Source organism: Cyprinus carpio, chromosome A8 (assembly GCF_018340385.1).
Source record: "Cyprinus carpio isolate SPL01 chromosome A8, ASM1834038v1, whole genome shotgun sequence".
Taxonomy (NCBI): domain Eukaryota; kingdom Metazoa; phylum Chordata; class Actinopteri; order Cypriniformes; family Cyprinidae; genus Cyprinus; species Cyprinus carpio.
The window spans coordinates 8,217,633-8,238,160 of record NC_056579.1 but is presented as its reverse complement, the minus strand read 5'-3'; the positions used below and the strand labels follow the sequence as shown (position 1 = coordinate 8,238,160).

The 20,528-nt window shown below is 36.7% G+C and overlaps 1 protein-coding gene and 1 long non-coding RNA gene across 2 annotated transcripts; both read left to right on the top strand.

The window, feature by feature from the left end:
- Positions 1–1,261: 1,261 nt before the first annotated feature.
- Positions 1,262–4,295, top strand: LOC109059288 (doublesex- and mab-3-related transcription factor A2-like). Its single transcript, XM_042761919.1, has 2 exons — positions 1,262–2,203; positions 2,615–4,295. Exons 1-2 carry the CDS (start codon positions 1,735–1,737, stop codon positions 3,469–3,471), a joined length of 1,326 nt encoding a protein of 441 aa, XP_042617853.1. The 5' UTR covers positions 1,262–1,734; the 3' UTR covers positions 3,472–4,295.
- Positions 4,296–8,511: 4,216 nt separating this feature from the next.
- On the top strand, positions 8,512–19,387 carry LOC122145909. Its single transcript, XR_006160636.1, has 3 exons — positions 8,512–8,570; positions 18,118–18,332; positions 18,591–19,387. It is a non-coding gene; the product is annotated as an uncharacterized LOC122145909 (long non-coding RNA).
- Positions 19,388–20,528: the final 1,141 nt, after the last annotated feature.

Below are 20,528 nucleotides of genomic sequence, written 5' to 3'. Positions count from 1 at the left end.
AGTAAAGAAAACTGTGTATATTGTTTCAAAACCAAATCTAATTTAAAGCATTAAAAAATAAAGGCAAAAATAATTTTAGGCTCAAAGAATCTCACTGACATTTTAAAACCTAGTTTTGCAATAATAATCCTCGTTTTTAATTCTTGAACGTTTCGAGTCATAACAATAATATTACATTTAATTCTAAAATCATTTAGTAGTAGTAGTATTAGTAGTAGTAATAATAGCACTTTCTGTTGATGTTATATTTTGAACAATCCGCAGACTTTTAAAAGTATGAAGAGCGCTAAAAATAATCAAATGGTCACATGAAATGTTTTCGAGACCCACAACAACAACAACAACAACAACAACAACACGACTGTTAGTTAAGCAAAGAGAACAACGCTTAGAATAAACAATATAATGCCAGTGAGAAATAAAGTATTTTAATTATTTTAAGAAACAGAAGCGATAGTTTGTCTTGCAAATTATTCATATCGCGGGTAAACCATGTTAATACAATATCAAACAGTACGTAGAAATAGTCTTAATTTAGTTCAGCTTGATTAATTAGGTCACAATCAAATATCGCAATGTTTTGTTTATATCGATGAGAAATTCCAAGCACACATTGAACCTTTTCGACTCTTGTAGCCTGCGTTTAAATCAGTAGTTCTACATTAATGATACAAATGAATGACAGTTTCAAACGACGTAACAATGTTTACAGTAAACAATTACAAACACGCAGTAAACAATTAGCTACAGACAACGAACTGGCCTTTAAATCTAGTGTGACAACTTACCGTTTTGCCTTTATCGATATAGACGTCATTCTACGAGGAACTGGCTCTTCGCTACAGCAAATCTTATCTTTCAAAATATATATAATGTAACTTATTTTGGCTAATAGGTATTTGCTTGTAAATAAAAAAATACATTTGTCTGCACAAAAAAAAAAGTCTTCAAAAATTCCGTAATCAAATCTTTAACAGCTATTTTGTCTAAACGGCAGTCAATAATGCCAAATCGTAAAACAATGCGTTTAAAGATTATAGTGTCAATAATCGATTGTCTTACAGGATCTATTGCCTGTATTTTAGTAAATAATATCTTATGATAAAAGTTTTATGTTTTAGCTCTGCGTGATGCTTGTTATTTGAGAAAGGAACGCAGGTGGACACAGTTGAAAAAGTGACAAGCCAATCAGGACGCTCCTTCCCCCTTTGGCCAATGACAGGCGCCACATTGTTGTCAAATTTGTCTAATGAAAACGTGGGCGCAACAATAGATCCGAGAGGGATCTGTATCCACTGAAGATCTCTCGAGGAAGTTAGTGTCTCACACTGGCTCCAGCAGCAAACTCTACTCTCTCTCAGACTGTCGGCTGATCATTGAGTTTAAATATAGTTTTGCATTGCCTTCGATGGATTTTTGTGTTTTAAAAATTGATTTGGTTTGTGTTAAACGTAGCCTATGTTTACTTTCTAAAATAAGTTTATTGGGCTGCTTGTGGACTGTGCGCAGCAAGTCGAAGATCTCACTGGAAAGAGCACTTTCATAAGCATTCAAAAGTATTTTCTGATCTCTTCTTGGACACTGGCATTCGGGCTGTGTTCTTCGTCAAGTGCTGTGCTGAAGAAATTCGCCGTGTATCGATTCTGCTCAATGTTGATGAAACGTCTCCGATCGAAGACTTCGGTTACGCACGTATTTTAACCTATCGATCGGCTGTTTGTTGATTCGGAGAATATGGATCTTCGTCCAGAGTTCCCACCCGTCTCCCAGGCAGGGTCGCAGGTTCATCCTGGCGCCGCTGCTGCGGCCGCTGCCGCTGCCGCCTCCATCCCGGTTTCCATGGCCAGTAACCTGTTAAGGGCCCAGCCGCTGTTGCTTCGCGCTACGGAGAAGTATCCACGAACGCCCAAGTGCGCCCGGTGCAGGAATCACGGCGTGGTGTCCGCGCTGAAGGGGCATAAGCGCTACTGCAGATGGAAGGACTGCATGTGTGCCAAATGCACTCTCATCGCTGAGAGACAGCGCGTCATGGCCGCTCAGGTTGCGCTCCGCAGACAGCAGGCGCAGGAGGAGAACGAGGCGAGAGAACTTCAGCTGCTCTACGGCACAGCAGAGGGTCTGGCCCTGGCCGCTGCCAACGGCATCATACCTCCCCGGCAAAACTATGAGGTCTTTGGCTCGGTTAACAACGAAACAAACCATGGTAGGTGGATAAATTGTACTCGTATACATTCATTCAAAATAAATGTTCCAGTTAGAAACAAAAAGGTTTAGTTTATATATATATATATATATATATATATATATATATATATATATATATATATATATATATAATATAAAATTACATTTAGATAATTATTTTCACTTTTTATATACAGACTCTTAAGAAACATCAGAAACTTTTTGAATATCCAAAGAACTATATCCACTTAAAAACCAAATGCGCTGCAAAGTACCTTTAAAATATTTTCAAAAAAACCCTGCATATTTATAAAGTGTATATGCTATACAAATACTCTCATACAATCAAAAAATAAATAAATAAATAAAAAAATAAAAAATAAGGCGTATTAGTTGATCGCAATTATTGACTTACATCAATCTATTTCAGGAGAATCCAACATCCAAAAATTCGAGTTGTTCCCCAAGACACCTTTACCGGGATCGGTGACCCCACAGCAGGCGGCTGGAAAGTCCGTATCCACAGACACCGAATCCGTTCCAGGAATGTCGTCTCCAGATATGCGTCATGGCTCGGGTTCGGAGAACGGTGACCACGAGTCCATCGTCAATTCCCCGATAGCCAAACCATTAAAAGACGGCGATGAAACGCCAGGTTCCATCAGTCCGCTCGGCTCAGACTCCGGCTCGGAGACGGATAAAGATGATCAGGAACCCTCGCCTTCCTCCGCGGCATCGCGACAGATGAACGCCATCGACATTCTAACGAGGGTTTTCCCCAACCACAAGCGCAGCGTCCTGGAGCTTGTGCTACAAGGATGCGGCAAAGATGTGGTGCAGGCCATAGAGCATATTCTCAATAACAGGGGTCAAGCCAAGGGCCCAGATGAGTCCTGGACGGCGGATCGGATGCTGCAGAGCGCACAGCCGCCCATGTCCTCCACCCCGCGGCCTATGTTACCTGGAACTATGACGCTCAGCAACAGATCTGCCTTCTCTCCTCTGCAACCCAACGCGCCACACTTTGGTTCCGACCCGAGCACGTATCCTCTCAGTACGCATTTGGGCTTGAACCCACTCCGGTTGGCGTACTCTGCTCACAGCAGAGGCCTGGCCTTCATGGCTCCATACTCCACCACGGGTCTGATGCCAACATTGGGCTTCAGGCCGCCAATGGACTACGCCTTCAGTGACTTGATCAGAGACAGGACTCTCTTGCATAAAGATCAGAGCTACACCAACGGACTTTATGGTCCTCTGGTCAACAACACTCCAGAGAAACAGTGAGATAATGATTCCCAAGTGTAGACAAAAGTGTTTCTTGTCTTTAAAGACTTCTAGGCCTAAAGATTCCTCATCCTTAAAGACTCGCGGGCCTTGTGTTTCTGTATATAAAATACGTCTACTTCAATCACCAGAAAAAAAATGTGTTTGGTGGTCGTGGCTTCTTTGAAGTTTGAGAAAATGGTTATGTGTAAAAGAAAATGGTTACATGTAAAGGTTAAAGTAGTTTTTACGCATCCTGCAGGTTGGCGTTACTGACACTGCCTCAGCGCAAAAGGGGCCAGAGGTGAATTATTTTAGACCTTTAGCAGGGTGACCATAGTATTTTCGAGTAATGTAAATTGTGTATTTTAAAATCTTTCACGTTTGTAACAATCCATTTAGATTATTTACCAAACGGATTAAGCCCCTGTGTGATAATAGTGCAATTCCTAGAATAATAATTTGCTTCATCATTTAAAAAAGGGAATATTCTAGCATTATTGTTATTGTGGAACGTCTATTATTCACCCCTTTTCTGCTCAGTGTCTGAAAATCGTGCCATGTTCATTCAACAGAACAGAAGTTCTTTGGATTTAATATGGTTACTGGCTCAAGTAGACATTTGTGTTCCATTTGTGAGTGATATGTTACACGACTAAATAATGTATATTGCATTTCTTGATGATAAAGTCATATTTGTCAAATTCATTTTCTCAATAAAAAAAATCAAAAGGGACCTAAAAAATATGTAAAACGATTGAATGTTGATTGAAATCTTGCAGCGTTGCGAAGTGTACATTTCTTTGTGTAAATTTTACAAAAAAATAAATGTTATTTTATTCTTACGTTTTGCTTGTTTTGTGCATTAAATAGTTTCTTATTTTTTAATCCATAGCATTTGGGACATTGTGACCTATTTTAAAACATTTTGCATATACAACACCAACTAATAATCAACAGTTCCACAATAACTTCAATAATGAATAGGCAGGCTAGTATGTTAACAAATTATAAATGCATTTTTATACTTTACATATTTAAAAAAAAAAAAAAATTGCTATATATATATTTTAAGTAAATTTGCTAATCATTTCATAACAACCTGTCTAATATTTTGAAAGTCTTATCGGTACATTAAGATAAAGAGAGATGATATTAAGCTCTTCTCTTCTTTTAAAAGATTGTGAAAGCCTCTAAACAGAGACAGTCTCAAAGCAGGAGTCCACTGTATTTTCGCACGAGGAGTGTATAGCTGCACTATTGAAACGCGATGCCATGGAGACATAATCTCCCTCCAAGAGCTCAAGTGTTTACTTTCTCCCCGCAGATAAAACAGTGTAAACAGCAGTGTAGGATTGACAGTGTGCCTTCATTTAACGGAGAAACCGAGCACTCCGTGTTCATAATGCACATTTGATGAGGTGCATGATAACACAGACCCTTCTCTCGGTTTGTTTAATATTTACATAGAAAGTGTTCTAATAAATTTTAGATAAATTCCTCTGCTCGGGGTCTTTTTCTTCAACTCAATTTTTATTAAGTTCAGTGCTTTTATTTACTTTATAGTCTATATAATTATTAACATTTCGATACACTGTAAATCGAATAAAAATGTTAATAAACAGTAATAATATAGGCTAAATTATAATACATTTATTGTTTTTAAGAAATGAAATCCTAAATCAAACGACTTACGACAAAATTATTTTTAAATTAAACATATTTCACCTAAATAAAAAAGCGTAGCCTATGCCAAAATACATTCAAAACTTATTTAGGCTATCTATTTCTTTTTTGCTGCAAACATTTAACAAAAAGCGTTGTATTTTCAAACGGAAAAATATGTTATTTGCCAGATTTGTTTGTGTGTGTTCAGGTAGGCTACCAAGCAAGCGTGTTTATTTTTCTATTTTTACTTACATTGCACAAGAACAACTGAGATGCCCGTTAGTCTTTTTAATTTTACATTTACTATATTATTCGGAAGGATAAGAACAGACAGGATTGTGGGAATGTGTTATAGAACACAGACTGTTTCTATATGTATATTCCGTGCCTATATTTATATATATATATATATATATATATTATATATATATATATATATATATATATATATATATATATATATATATATATATATATATATATATAAAACACACACACCACCCAGCTGTGTATATTTGTGAGGACATACATTGACACAATGCAATCTATAGCTCCTTCCCCTAAACCTAGCCATCAGAACTAAGTGTCTCACCCAAACTGACCCCTAAAACAAAGTCTTGACCCTCAAACAGGCCTTTAAAGGGGTCTCAGAAAGTGATGATCGGCCAAAATGTCCTCACTTTACAAGATTGTCATCACTCCGATGGTCTAAAACTCGAACTGGCCCTCACAAAGTTAGCTGTACAAGTGCACACACACGCACACACACACACACACACACACACACACACACACACACACACACACACACACACACACACACACACACACACACACAGAGAGGCTGTGTGTGTGTATATATGTGTAATATATATATATACATTTTTAAATGGTCCTAGATGCAGCGGAATATGTGAATATGTGCTATAAATAGGCTACTTCTAAAATGAAAAAGTTTATTATTTTCAAAATGATGAAACGAACAAAACAAACAAATATGTTATGTCGTCTAATTGTTCTTAGCCTATAGAACAAAAGCCAACAATATGTAGTTTTGTAGTTCCAGATATCAAGTGAAAAGAGTTTGAAAAATATTACGATTCTAAACTAGAATACAATTAAAACGAATGACTTATTTAAACACTTATTAAAAAAAACACCAATACAAATAACACTACTGACAAACTGCATTATGAAATTCCCTTGTCTTGAAATTGTTTCAGAATTTGGCCATCATGTTACAATTCCCTCTCGTGGTAGGATGTGGAAATAAACGGAGACGGTAAGTGGATTCACAGGTGACTCATCGAACAGCATTGTCTTTGATTATATCGCCACCTTGTGGTGTAATGTATGAAGAACAGACACAGAGGTACCCAGCAGAGGAAACCGGCTGTTTTCGATTTAGTTGTAAAAAAAGGTATGATTGACATCACTTGAGGAGACGTTTACGTTTTGTTCTACAACGCTACTTTGACTAGCATCTACCAAATGACACGTGGATTCAGGTGAATTTGTGTCATAAAGTGTTGATTGGACACTTTGATCTTTTTGGTTAGAGACACCAGTTGTGCAGCTCAAAACGGTTAGCTACTGACTGTAAATATATAAACATGGCGCTTTAAGATTCATTTTATTATCAACATAAACCTTTTGAAGCACATCACTCCTCATTTAAGGCAAGTCAAAAGCCATGTCCGGGTCACACTGTCAGGATTTAATTAATATACAATTCACGTGAGATAAGTTTACATGCTATAAGATTTATTAACTAATTAATTAATTATAGTTTTGTTTTGTTAAATTTAGCAATTTCTCTGTGAGAAAGGGGGAAGAATGTAAAGTGACGGGTTTAAATGTAGACATGAAATATAATTATGAGCTATAATATTGTTATTAAAGTAATAATATATTAGCTATATATTTTTTAAATAATTTATCTTTGTTATTGTTTGTGTATTAACATTGTGCACATACTGTTTCATGTATATTATTATTATTATTATTATTTTTTTTTTTAAATTTGTGTCAGATATGAATTTGAAATTCGACAGATCTATAGCACCATCTGCTGGATCGTTACTGATAAAATATAATTTTGCCTCTTTGTTTCTTCTGTCTTGTTTGAGTTTGTTTATTGCTGGTATGTGGATGTGTAATGTAAATAAGTGAGATACTTCATAATAGTATAGCAGACTATTTATATAAAATGGATGTAAATATCAGTTGTCACACTATATCTCCCATTAGTATGTCTTAGTAAGATTATATTTAAATGTTTAGTTTTATGAAAGCTCTGTAGATTTTATTGTGGGGGCAAAACAAGCAATGCAATACAGTGATGATTGAGAGAAGAACAAATAAATGTTTCTCAAAAGTCTGATATATCATATTCGATACTCAAATTTTAACATGATTTTACTAAAATATGATGTATGGATAATTATGTAAACTAAATAAGTTGCATCTAGTAAGTGTTCATTTTGAAATATTACTAACAATATATATAATATTCTTGTGTTAAAATCAGTAAAGATTTCAGCAAAAAGATACATGTAACACAGCCTGAAGGTTGATAATTTAGAGGCCTTAGAAATTTGCGTATCATATCTGATACAGTGGGATTTATAGGGTTAAACAGTTAATAGAGCTAAAATACATTATGAGAAGGTAACTGTGCGCATACGCAGTGCTGTTACTTGAGCAGAATCAGAAAATAACTGAGGCTTTCGGCAAAAATGCTAGAGAAAATGAAAATATTTAATATTAAAATTGTGTTAAATCGCTCAGTTTTTTTAGTTATTTAATGTTTGTTATATTTAATAATATTTTTTCTAGGCCTAGCTATATACGGAATCTATCCAGACTCCATAGTGACCCTAACTGTCCAATATCTGCCTTGACTGTCTCTGAGGTGAGTGTTTTTTTGGATGCATAGATAATATGGAGTAATTGTTCATGAGGAAAGGAAACTAAAACCAGCTCTTGATGTAAATATGTTACAGCTATGCTCGTCCAGTTCGAAAAACAATTTCAATTCGGTAGCATCAGTTCCTTAGTAAATAAGCCTGAAACTACTACTGAATGTGGTTACCAGAAATAACATGAAGGTAGACATTACTGGAGGAGAAAGAGGCATTGAGTCTGAATTCCCCAACTGCAATGCTCTGAAAACAACTTTGACATAATCTGGTGGCTACGTGTGCACTGAGAGTTTATTATTATTGTATTAGGTTCAAACAGCTGATGCCAATCACACGTAATTGATGGACTGGAGTCATGTGGATTAATTGTGTATTACTGTGATGTTTTTATCAGCTGTTCAGGCTCTCATTCTGACGGCACCCATTCACTGCAGAGGATCCAGTGGTGAGCAATTGATGTATTGCTAAATTTCTCCAAATCTGTTCTGATGAAGAAACAAACTTATCTGCATCTTGGATGGCCTGATGGTGAGAAAATTTTCATTCTTGGGTGAGCTATTCCTTAAATGCGTGCATGTATGTGAATAATGGCACTATTCAAAAGCATTCAGGTCATTGGATCTGCCCTCTGTGGCCTGTTCAGAAGACAGAGGATAATACTCATTCATTTGTTGCAAATTACTGAATTATTGCCTGAAAGTAAATGCGTAATGAGTGATTGTGTTCATTTTTGATTGTTAGTGGTTTGTCTCTGGAGGGCTTTTAGGCTGTGTTGCAGGGTTATTGCTCTGTTACACCTGCACCCTTTGTAAAACCTTTTCCTTCATATGAATTATTTGCTTGGTTCTTTGTTGCTTAAGTAGACCCAGGGAGCAGCAACCATTTGTTTTTGTTGTCTGAGTGTGTATTAATTACTTGTCAAATTAATTAAGCGTAACTGGTATTGTTTATTCCCTACACTGCATCCATTCACCCAGTCTTTACAGTCTCAGAAAGCACAGAGTAACATTTTACCACAACATTCCTCTGAACTTGAAGATAAATCAGTGTTGCTAAGAGTTAATATATTTTAGGTTAGATGTGAAAGTGACCATTGATATTGATTTGGCCTGGATAGCAGTGTTAACTTGCTAAGAGACCCCATAAAGACAAGATCTCAAGAAGAGAGTTCAGAGGTTTAGGTTGTGTATCAGGTGGTCTTTTACACTAGATGGCAGTCTTACCACACAGATGTCTCTCAAAGTGCATCTTCTGCAGTGGACACAAGGTCAAGCTATTCTGCTCTGATATCTGCTGCAGTGTTTCTCTGGTCCAGTTGGACGGATTAGAGAAACATCACTCATTTTTGTTGTCTTTCTAAATTTGATGCGTGCAAAACAAAATATGGTTTTAAGGTGCTGTTTGAAGAAGAACTTAAAAAAAAAAAAAAAAAAACTGCCTGCTGTTGTTAAAAACATTGAGGCTTTTCAAGTTTTGCATAATGGTATTTTGGTGACTTTAACTGTATATATTAATCAAATATGTAATGTTAAAACACTTGGAAAGCCTACTTATTTCAATAAAAAACCCAAACAAACATAATTTTTGCAATATTTTATTGTTGAATGTACATTGCCTTAAATTATAAAGTATTTCATAGCCTACTTTTTAATTATAAAAGAAACATGCATTTTTTTATGAATCTTTCTATATATGGCTGTACATTACCATTCAAAAAAAGAAATTAGTGCTTTTATTCCTTCAAGGATACTTAAAATGATCAAATTCATCAAAGAATCCTGAAAAAAGTATCATGGTTTACACAAATTTATTAAGCAGCACAACTGTTATCAGCATTTATAATAATAAGAAATATTTCTTTAGCACCAAATCAGCATATTAGAATGTTTTCTGAAGGATCATGTGACACTGAAGACACTGAAGTAATGGCTGCTGAAATAATTCAGCTTTGCTATCACAGGAATAAATGATATTTTAAAATGTATTCAAATAGAAGAGTTATTTTAAAATGTAACAATTTTTTTTTGTTTTACTTCATTTTATGATTAAGAAAATGTGGCCTTGATGAGCATAATAGACAACATTAAAATATTTTTCTGACCCCCAATTTAATTTTACAATTAAACTGAATGTATTTTTTATTTATTGTAAGGTAAAGTACAGTCAACAAATTGACAGGTTTTTACAGTAACATTTTTACTTTTATTTCTTTTTTAAATGTCAGTATTTTGTTTGTCAGTATTTTGTTTTAACCTTGAGTATGTTACTCACTTTGCCAATTCACCAAAATTATTTTTTAAATGATTTTCATGTTTCCAATTACTTCCAAACACATACTGAATTGTAATAAGAAACATGACCATGTGACTGCTCTTTTTTTCTTTACTCTGTGAGATTTCAGTGCTTAGCCTCCATTGTGTTGTTGTCAGCGTGACAGCTATCCTGCAGTGAGCTGATAGGTTTGTGTGATGAGTTGGGCCCCCTGTGATTAGAGAGTGTGTCACAGTGGAGTAACTGAAGAGCATGACTGGACACAAATGTCCCGCTTTGACATCAGTCAGGTAAAGGTGAAGGGTAATTATGAATATGAGGTCAACAGTAAGTAGTCCTCTCCTTGGGAATCGCTAATACACATCGGATGGCAGCGATTACAGAACATGCAGATGCTTTAGTGCACCGCAGGCTCGCTCAGAGATGCACTGCTCACAAAGTGCACAAGTTCAACCTCCACCTGTGATGAAAAAAAACATTCAGTTCATTCATTGCTTCCTCCTGTGCATTTACAAATCAGTGTTTCTGAACATTTTCCCAGCTATCAGCTGCTTATGGTGGGCATCTCCTCCAGAAGCTCTGCTGGAATGAAACGCATTGAAGTGCAAGAATCTTTTAAGAGGCGAAAGCAGAAAGTAATTTTGCGAGCGCTTCGCCGCCGTTATCTGACTGTGTGTTTTTGCGAGTTTCCTCTGGCTGAGTTGTAATGAATAATTAGTGGAGGGAGAAGATAAATAGCCATGGGGCTTCCTGCTACTGAGGAAATCCATTTAGGTTATTACTCCTTACATAAAACTCATTTTCACTCTAAGAGCTGCCTTTACTGTCCATGCTGAATAACAAATAGAAAGTGCAAATAAACAAACAAAAGAAAGGCAATTACTTTTCCGCTCAATAGAGAACGCTGGTGAACGCTCCTTGTCTCCGGGGTGCGAGGATGGTGTTCAGTTAAGAGGGGATGCAGTCTCACAGTGGGGGTGGAAAGGTGACTCACTTTAGCATTGGGTAGATGGCTTTCGGTGCATTACCTATGCGGGGGTCAAGGTAAGGGGTCTGCCCCGTCCCAGCTGGAATGGATTGGAGAACAGAGGCAGGTGGAGGTCAGCAAACTGTGCATTTTTTGAAGGAACACTTTGAGCGTTATTGATTTAGGGGCGTCATTTGACACATTGATTTAAGAGTAATTGAATGCGGGTCTGTAGAGGGGAAGGTCTGCAGAGGGCTAATGTCCCCATATGACCTTGGCATCTGTGCTTTCAGGCCCTATTCATGACCCACGTGGTCAGTGTCATATCACAGCTAACCTGCTGTCCTGTGTCTAGTGGGATTAAATGTCAGGAAGCTGTACAACATTGCCCACAATGTTAAATATCAATGATGTGCAGCCATACACGTGCATATATACATGGAATTTATTTATTTTTTATATATGTGTATATAAAATGGAAAAAGAATTTCAAATCTGTATTAATTTCTATTTTGAATTAACTGTATGTATATATTACATGTGATTGTGTGCATTTGTAATATACAATTCCTAAATATATAGCTTGTAAAAAGTATCAATTTATAATATTTTTGTATGTACAATTTAATGTATAATTAAATTATGTGATGATAATATTTAGATTTTTTTTATTTTATGTATTATTTAATAATTGTTTGCTTAATTATATGTAAATGGAAATTTAATATAAATAAATATAAAATAATATAATTATGTTGAAATATATTTTATATATTTAATGATATTTATATATGTACCTTTAATATAAATAAATACAGAAGGATTATATTTAAATATAATATTTTTGTATATTTAAATTTTAATTATAATACATTTGAAATTATTTTTAATGATGTACTTTATGTATACTTAATTATGTAATTAGATGAATTGTGTATGTGTATATGTAAAGCAATACATTTTTTAAAATACACATTAAAATATTGTGAGACCAAAACTGCACAAAACAAATCAAAAGTTGTTGAAAAAAATGCTAAAATGAACTGTTGGTCTGTGAATTTTTTTTTTTTTTGGGGGGGGGGGGGGTGGTTTTTCTTTGATGTGTGTGTTGTGATCCATCTTCTTTGATTTGGAAGTGTCAGAATCTCTGCAGGAGAAACACAGTTCACCTCTCCCACTCAGTTTTACCTGAACGATTCACAGTCTATTCACTGCATCTTTCTGCCTCAGGAAGTTTCTGGAGCAGGAAGCACTGTTTGAATCTTTCATTAACATAAACACAATGATGTTTTTGTCTTCCAAAAATCTGACCACGAAAAGATCATCACTTAGAGAGAGTAATACTGTGACTTGGGTTGTTGATTTAGTACCAGGAGCTGTTGTGGCCAGTTGATTCGGTCAGTATGCGTGGTGGTAATAATTCCCTGAAGGTCTCTGGTGGTGGGCTTCAGAAGTGCTGGTCTGGTTTTCAGTGAAGTAAGTCATTTTTTGCTAGTGGAAGCAGGACCTCAGTCACATTTTTATGCATCATCATTGTATCAGTTGGTTGGACAAGAAATTTAAGAGGATGCACAGTAATATTATGTAGAGCAGCGTAATTTAAATTATTACATTTTGTGATTCTATAAGTTTCAAGAACACTGATTTTTGACCAATGAACCTGACTGGATAAGGATTTACGGATCAGGATCTGGACTGGATAAGGATGTACATGATTAAATATTTTTGAAAAGATTATAATCATTATAGGAATTTCTATCACTTTTTAAGATTATATTTATATTAATCACTCTTTTGAAATTCCCACATATATCCGGGATTTATCAGTTTGTGGGAACTGTAAATGAATATTAAGGAATGGATTAAAATAAGAAATATCTCGAGCTTGAATTTAAGTTGTTTTATCTTCTTTTAAAACTTGTTTTGCTTTTTAAAAATCATTTGAAATCATCTTGCAGGGCCCATGGATGTTTACTAATGGGGCCAATTGAACCACTTCTGGTCTCTCTGCTGCAGTATATGCCCATTTAACCAACTTTGTAGTTGCTTATAAAAGTAGACAAAGACCTTGGTTTGGCTTGCTGTTACACCACTATGTATTCCCTCAAATATTTTCAGACTTAGCAGACACATAGCAGACATTCTTCTCTCTCACAGCATATGATTGTTAGATCAGTTTGATATGCATCATTTTGAGCAGCTTTGATCTTTTAAACATAAAAGATGAGACAAAAAGTGCTATTAGTATGACTGTGCCAACTCTTCTATTACCCTCCACAACACTCCCCCGTCGCAGTCCATTGTAGCGTCGGACGCTTTCAAAGCAATCGCTTCGTCTCTGTACCTAAGATGAGAGACAATCGACGCCTGATTGGCAGAAGTAGGTCTGTCTAAAACATTGAGTCTACTATGTTGTACTTTCTCGATATCTTTCTCACACACAAGCATACACTCACGCACTATTTTTTTCCTGTCACTTAATACCTCATACATACTTTCATTCTCTCTCATGTTAAATTATAGCACAGCGTACAAGTATGAGAGTCATCAAATGAAGATTAAAGACAGCCCTGTTTCTCTGACAGCTCCGTCTCTGGGCCTGTCCTTACGCCTCTAGGGAACAGAGACAATTACATTTAAAATGGATTTGTTCAAAGCATTGAACAACTCATTAATTGCATATTGCAAACAGTACGTTTCAGCAGAAAGTACTGATGAGGAACAGCAAGAAGCCATGGAAAAAAAAGGCACTCACCATTTGGTTACGTGCCTGAATTCATAATTTGAAGTTATAGGCATCCATTGTAGAGAGAGATTATAGCATTTAGCTGACCAGAAATGCCATCACATGTCTCTTGCAGTGTGCTGTAAATAGCATTGTAATCAATGCTAGAACCAGTGAAATTTCATAATTGTAGTAGATACCGCTTTCATTACCACAGCAAATGTGAATGGTTGTCTCCTGTCTAAATCTTTATTTTTATTCAAATGTTTTAAAATCTAATTCATGTTCTTAATAATAATAATAATAATATAATAATAGTAATAATAGTTTATTATTATGTTTTTGTTTCAATAATATTAATCAGTTAGGCAGCACAGTTATCGAGTTGAGTCAGTACTCTGTTCTATGCTATGAAAAGTCTAGTACTTTTTTCCTAGTATATCTTTTTTTGTAATTTTAGTATTCACTTGGTGTCAAAGTACCGGTATTTTTGGCATTCCTTTACAAAAAATATAAGTTCAAAACTGAGTTAGCCATGTCAGCTTCTTGGACAGAGATAAGCTGCTAACAGGTTTTCTCCTGAATAGACAGCCTCTTTTATAGCCATTGTCAGTTACACTCTTGACCATTAGATAGCAGATAGCAGACTTACTGAAGGGGGCAGTTTGTGCCCTGACAAGGCATATGTTGGTCTGCAGTGCTGTAAGAAGCCCATCACAAATGTATTGTGACTCACAGGCCTTCTTCGGCATTGAGAGAGTGGGAGAGTTTCGAAAGAAAAAGCAACAAAAACAAAACAAGTAGGAGTCGCACAGCAGGGGCTTTTGGAGTGGGCACTCTTCCAAAGTTGTTAAGGGCATTAATATTTCAAGAGCCCTTTGTTTTCCTCCAGGGCGATCTTCTACAAGCAGCCAATTAGCGTCGGAGGAATCGCGGAGGCCGGTGCTGCTCCTCCTCGTCGAATGTAAATTATCGGCCGTACGGTTTTGGAAAGGACAGCTGTTGTGTGTGGACGCTTCGTGAGACCCTGGTGTCTGTTTGATCAAAGCCAGTGGGGAAAACATGAATCCTATTTATGGTAAATTAGTTATAAAGCCCATTTAAGACACTCACTGATTTCGAAGGCTCCCCAGCTCCTCTTTGGCTTGCAGTGACCCGTGTGGTTGATTGGATAATCGCGCCCTGCACGTGGCACATACTTGAATGAACGCCTGTGTGTTTGGAATGGGGAATTGCAGCAGGCACAAACAATGGTTAGCATAGTGCTGGGACTCAGTGTAAATTAATTAACAGCATATCACTCTGTTGAAGCAGTGGACGCAGCTGAATGCTCCGCTTACCCGCCGAGTTGCGTACTGATTCTGGTTCCCCTGATGGTGGCGAGAAAAACGGGGAGAAAATACACACATCTCTAAGGGTAAATGCTGTGAATCCATAATAGCCTGCAGTACAAACAACTCAGCATTTGGTGGTTTTGTTTAAAGACACAGCTCTTTGACGGGTAGTCGAACGCTTCTGATCGACTCATGGCTGGATGTGAGCAGCTTCGAAAGACTTGATGTTATAACCTGTTATTTGATGTTATGAAACAATGTTCGAGCATGTTGTGACACTGCAACAATTTAGTAGCTAATGTGTGATGGATGTCAGAAATTTACGCCTACCCGCTGCATTAATTAAGCCAGAAAAAGCAAATCCCAGTTGCTTGGGAGCACAGAAGGAGATGGAAAATGTAGTCTAGAATTAGGTAGATATGAGCTGTAAGGTTTCTGGGATGGTACAAAAGGTATAAGCACGACACAGCACAAAATGAACTAGGGGAGTACAGCTAGTGCTGGAGAAGAAGAAAAAAGTTGAAAATATGTCACCTGGTTGTGTCTTTCTTTGAATTTGCCCTTGATTAGGATGGTAAATCTATTCATATCCTGCTTTGGTCACCGTCGAATCTGATGCATGACATTTCGGCAGCCCCTATTTTTGCTATAAATATATAAATATATTTAAATTGGGTGAATGAATCACCCTTTAGACTGACTCTCAATGTGAATCTAATAGTGGATGTTGTTTGCACTAATTAGTAAATATTAGCAACTATGGCTAGAAGTAAAACCACTGCAGGTTTAATTTAACCTAGTTAAAATTTCACAAGTAATTTTGAGTTCATTATGATTTGGATATAACCAAAAGTTGTGATGTCTCACTGGGTTAGTTGTTTTCTCTTTAATTAGCCCATCTGTTTTTACAAGTTTAACTCATTCAGGCCTGGTTGTGAACATGATAGATGGGTGTTATCGTACTGACAGGATAATCAGAGATCAGAGTGGAATACCCAACCTAGGCTCATCGGAAAAACGTGCCTATACCTGTACATACAGTACAATTTACTGCAGTTTCCAGCAGAAGTGAACACTTGAGGCATTAAAACAACAACAGCTTTTATAGCTCTTGGGTCATATTATCGATTTATATATTTATATATTCGACTTATTTTTCCATGATACCCTGCAAAATACTATGTTATGACCTCAAAACACTTTTACCATAGTGCATGATTTGTAGCTAAAACAATTTGAAATTTCCATCACATAACCAGCTCCATATGTATGCTTTTCTGATGTAGCAAACTTGCTCTGTAGCTCACCAGGTGCAGCGGTGCACTTGAGATGCGAAGGACTTGGGTACAAGTCCTGTAAAACACAAGTCATGATAGAAGAGCTCAGGGACTTTCATTTCTGAACTGATGCACTATGTGCAAAAACCAACATAATAAAACTGGATAAAACTAAATGCATTTTTAGCGCCACTCACTGGACATTTCACTGCAAAAACATTGCGAAATGTGCAAGAAGCAGAGTAATATTATTTTTTTGCAGATATTGTTTTCCCATTGAGCCTGGGTTGGACATTTCATGTGTCTTATCAGTTTTTTAGATTAACATGACAGCAATCCTGATTATCACTTCCAATCAATTCTAAAATAGCATAGCATAAACATAAAAATATAACTAAAAGATGCAATTGTTTCAATTGATAGATCACCTTCAAAGTACAGATCTTATTTTAGTACCTTTGCTGACATCTTTAGCTTTTCTAGTTTTCTGGCCAGTGAGAGAGTGGGGGAAAGTGGTGTGAGAGAAGCCAAGAAGTGCCTGAACTGGGTCAAAGAGAGGGGAAAAGAAAGAGCCAGTGGCCATTCTGTCTTTAATGGCGTCCCTCTCTCTGACCAGCAATTACAGGGACCCAAATGATGATCTATACAGGCAGAGAGCAACGCTCCGGCCAATGGAGACAGATGGGTTGAGAGGAGAAGACTGCAGATTGATTATTGATTTAGAGGACAATGATGGATCGCGATTTGAAGGAAAGTGTGTGAGGAGAGAGAGTAGGTTGAGAAGGAGTTGAGTTTAAGGGGATGTGTGTGTGTGTATGAGAGGTTGGGCTTTGAAAAAGAACAGTAGTGATACCTTGCAGTAGGTCTTCAGACCTTTAGAGGGAGCTCTTCATGTTCGGTAAAGATGATTCAACAGCATCTGATGAAATATGATGAAGTTTTTATGAGTTGACATTGTTGTAGATGGTTTCTGTGGATAACTTTTAGATGAATAATACACTTAATGTAATTTATAAATGAATTATATACAGCCGTGGCCAAAAGTTTTAAGAATGACACCAATATTAATTTTCACAAAGTCTGCTGCCTCAGTTTTTGTGATGGCAATTTGCATATACTCCAGAATGTTATGAAGAGTGATCAGATGAATTGCAATTAATTGCAAAGTCCCTGAAAATGAACTTTCATAAACCTTCCCAAAAACATTTCCACTGCATTTCAGCCTTGCTACAAATTGACCAGCTGACATCATGTCAGTGATTCTCTCATTAACACAGGTGAGAGTGTTGACGAGGACAAGGCTAGAGATCACTCTTTCATGCTGATTGAGTTAGAAAAACAGACTGGAAGCTTTAAAAGGAGGGTGGTGCTTGAAATCTTTGTTCTTCCTCTGTTAACTATGGTTACCTGCAAGGAAACATTTGCACAAAAAGGGATTTACAAGCAAGGATAATGCTGCTAGTAAGATTGCACCTAAATCAATAATTTATTGGATCATCAGGAACTTCAAGGGGAGCGGTTCAATTGCTGTGAAGGAGGATTCAGGGCACCCATGAAAGTCTAGCAAGCGCCAGGAGCATCTCCTAAAATTGATTCAGCTTCGGGATCGGGGCACCATCAGTGCAGAGCTTGCTCAGGAATGGCGGCAGGCAGGTGTGAGTGCAAGAAGGGCAGCAAAGAACCCACTTATGACAGACTGAAATGCTGAGGACTGGGGTAAAGTCATTTTTAAATATCTGTGTAAAGCAAATTTTGTCAAAAGTCTAGCATATAGATGGCCTCAACACACATGGACTAAAAGCCATAAAACTCTAATTTAGATTTCCTGTGGTCTTTCATGTAATCTTGTTCTGCACTCAGCGTCTGAACAGGTCACTCACTGTCCACTCTGACTGCAGTCCACACGCTTTGATGTTCTGTCTGTGACTGTGTGTTTGTTTCTGAACAGATACATTCATCTGTTTCCCTCCACAGCTTTAATGTAGAGGATTCGAAGAAGAAGAAATGACCAGACAAAAGCGCCTGTGAGACACTGCTTCATTTGACGAGTGGTGCTGTGGTGGCCACGCTTCAAAACACCACTTTATGTGTGTGTGTGTTTTCTCTTTTTATATCTTACATTGCATGAGAGAGACCACAGAGAATTGAAAACATACCGGGGGCCCTTAGGCTGATCACGTTCTCTTCCTATCATAAACGGGAAGCAGTAAAGCTGGAAGGAATCTCAGTTAGCACGTGGATATCATACCCTCATTAGAACACACAGTCAAAAATAATTTTGCTGCTTGCTTAATTTACGTAATTAAAATGAGCTAATACAACACAATTCATGGAGATTTCATTCATTGAGTGCAATCCATTAAAATTTGTAAAATAGAAATTTACTTAATCCATTCGCATTAGGACCACATGAATAATTTCCACTGGTGTTAACCTAGCATAGGGAGAGTACATGTTGAAATTAAGTGTTACATTATGCATTTTTGCACAAAAAGTGAAAAGAGGAAAATTTGCTGGTTTTAATGTTCATTATGTGGGGATCAGTGCTATTTGAGTATCATTAAGTTGAATCATTTTTTATTTTCATATTTCACATTTTAATGTTAGTTAATGTTTAATTTTGTTAGCAATTCTTTCAAGTAACGATAAGAAAAAAAGGTTTTAGTTTTAATTTCAGTTTTAGTTAACTATAACCCTGGTTGGAATTGATATGCATTTCCACAGTTATTAACATTAACATTCTTTTTTTTGTGTATATTTACAAAAATTGTGTACATTTGTAACACTATAAAGTTTTTCTTATATTACATATTAACTTAAAATTTAAAATATAAAACATACAACAGACTAACAACAGAAAGCAAATTTGACATTGTTCTCCCTTCTGACTACCGTAATCAATCATTTAATATTTTTTTCCTTTTTGAAAATTCATAGAAACGATATCAAAATTGCAAATAACAAAATTTATTTATTGTAGTTACACCTTCGGTTGCTGTCATAACAGTAAATCAGGATTATATCAGTTTCCATCTGACAAACTCCATCTGATGATATTGGCCGCACTCTCTGTGTGTTACAAAACCATGAGGGATTGTGGGAGGACATCTTGATCCAGTAGATTCTGCCTGTTTAGGAAAATCATTTTCTTTTGAGAACTGTACCTTTCACCCCTCCTCCACTTTGAACTAATCACTGGCAAAAGACTGATGAGGGCTGAATTAATGCCCGTAATGAAGCCATTAGTGTAATTATAACCATGGCAATCAGCCCGTGTTTTGACCAAATTTTTTTCCCGACTTGGCAGAAAACACCTTCGTGCTGCACACAAGTGCTCTTAAATCTGCCACATGTCCTTTCCTCTCTGCAATACCCTCCCCCCGACACACACACAGCCTCATCACAGATACTGTACATGCACTGTACTGTCAGTCTCCAGGGGGTTTATGCTCCGGTGGATTCTCTCTCTCCCCCTCTGTAGTCTTTGCAGTGTGTGCCCTCTGCCCCATCAGGACTTCCTGTGTGGGAGGAAGGTGCATGTGCCAGATTCTAAGTGTGTTAGAGAGATTTTGCCTCCAAGGCCTCAACCAGGAACAGCCACGCCTGACCTCCACCTTTACGGAATGGAAGACAAAGAGAGTAAAAGAGGCAAACTATTACCTGTCTTGAGGGAATCAGATCATTTGGAGGCTTTTATTTTTATTTTTTTATTTGTGCCTATTGTTAGTTATGACACATAGTTCTGGTCCTATATACTTATTGGTCACTACATTCAAGTTAACTAAAATATGTGATATAGTAAAGTAACAGCTATGACTAGAAACACCTGTTACATTACTGTATGTAACTTGTAATTTTCCTAATTTGTAAGTTGTTTTGGAGATATACATATATATATATATCGGCACAACC

Coding starts and splice junctions, on each gene's coding strand:
- LOC109059288 (XM_042761919.1), top strand. CDS start 1,735: ATGGATCTTCGTCCAGAGTTCCCACCCGTCTCCCAGGCAGGGTCGCAG. Junction 2,204..2,614: donor TAACAACGAAACAAACCATG/GTAGGTGGATAA, acceptor AATCTATTTCAG/GAGAATCCAACATCCAAAAA.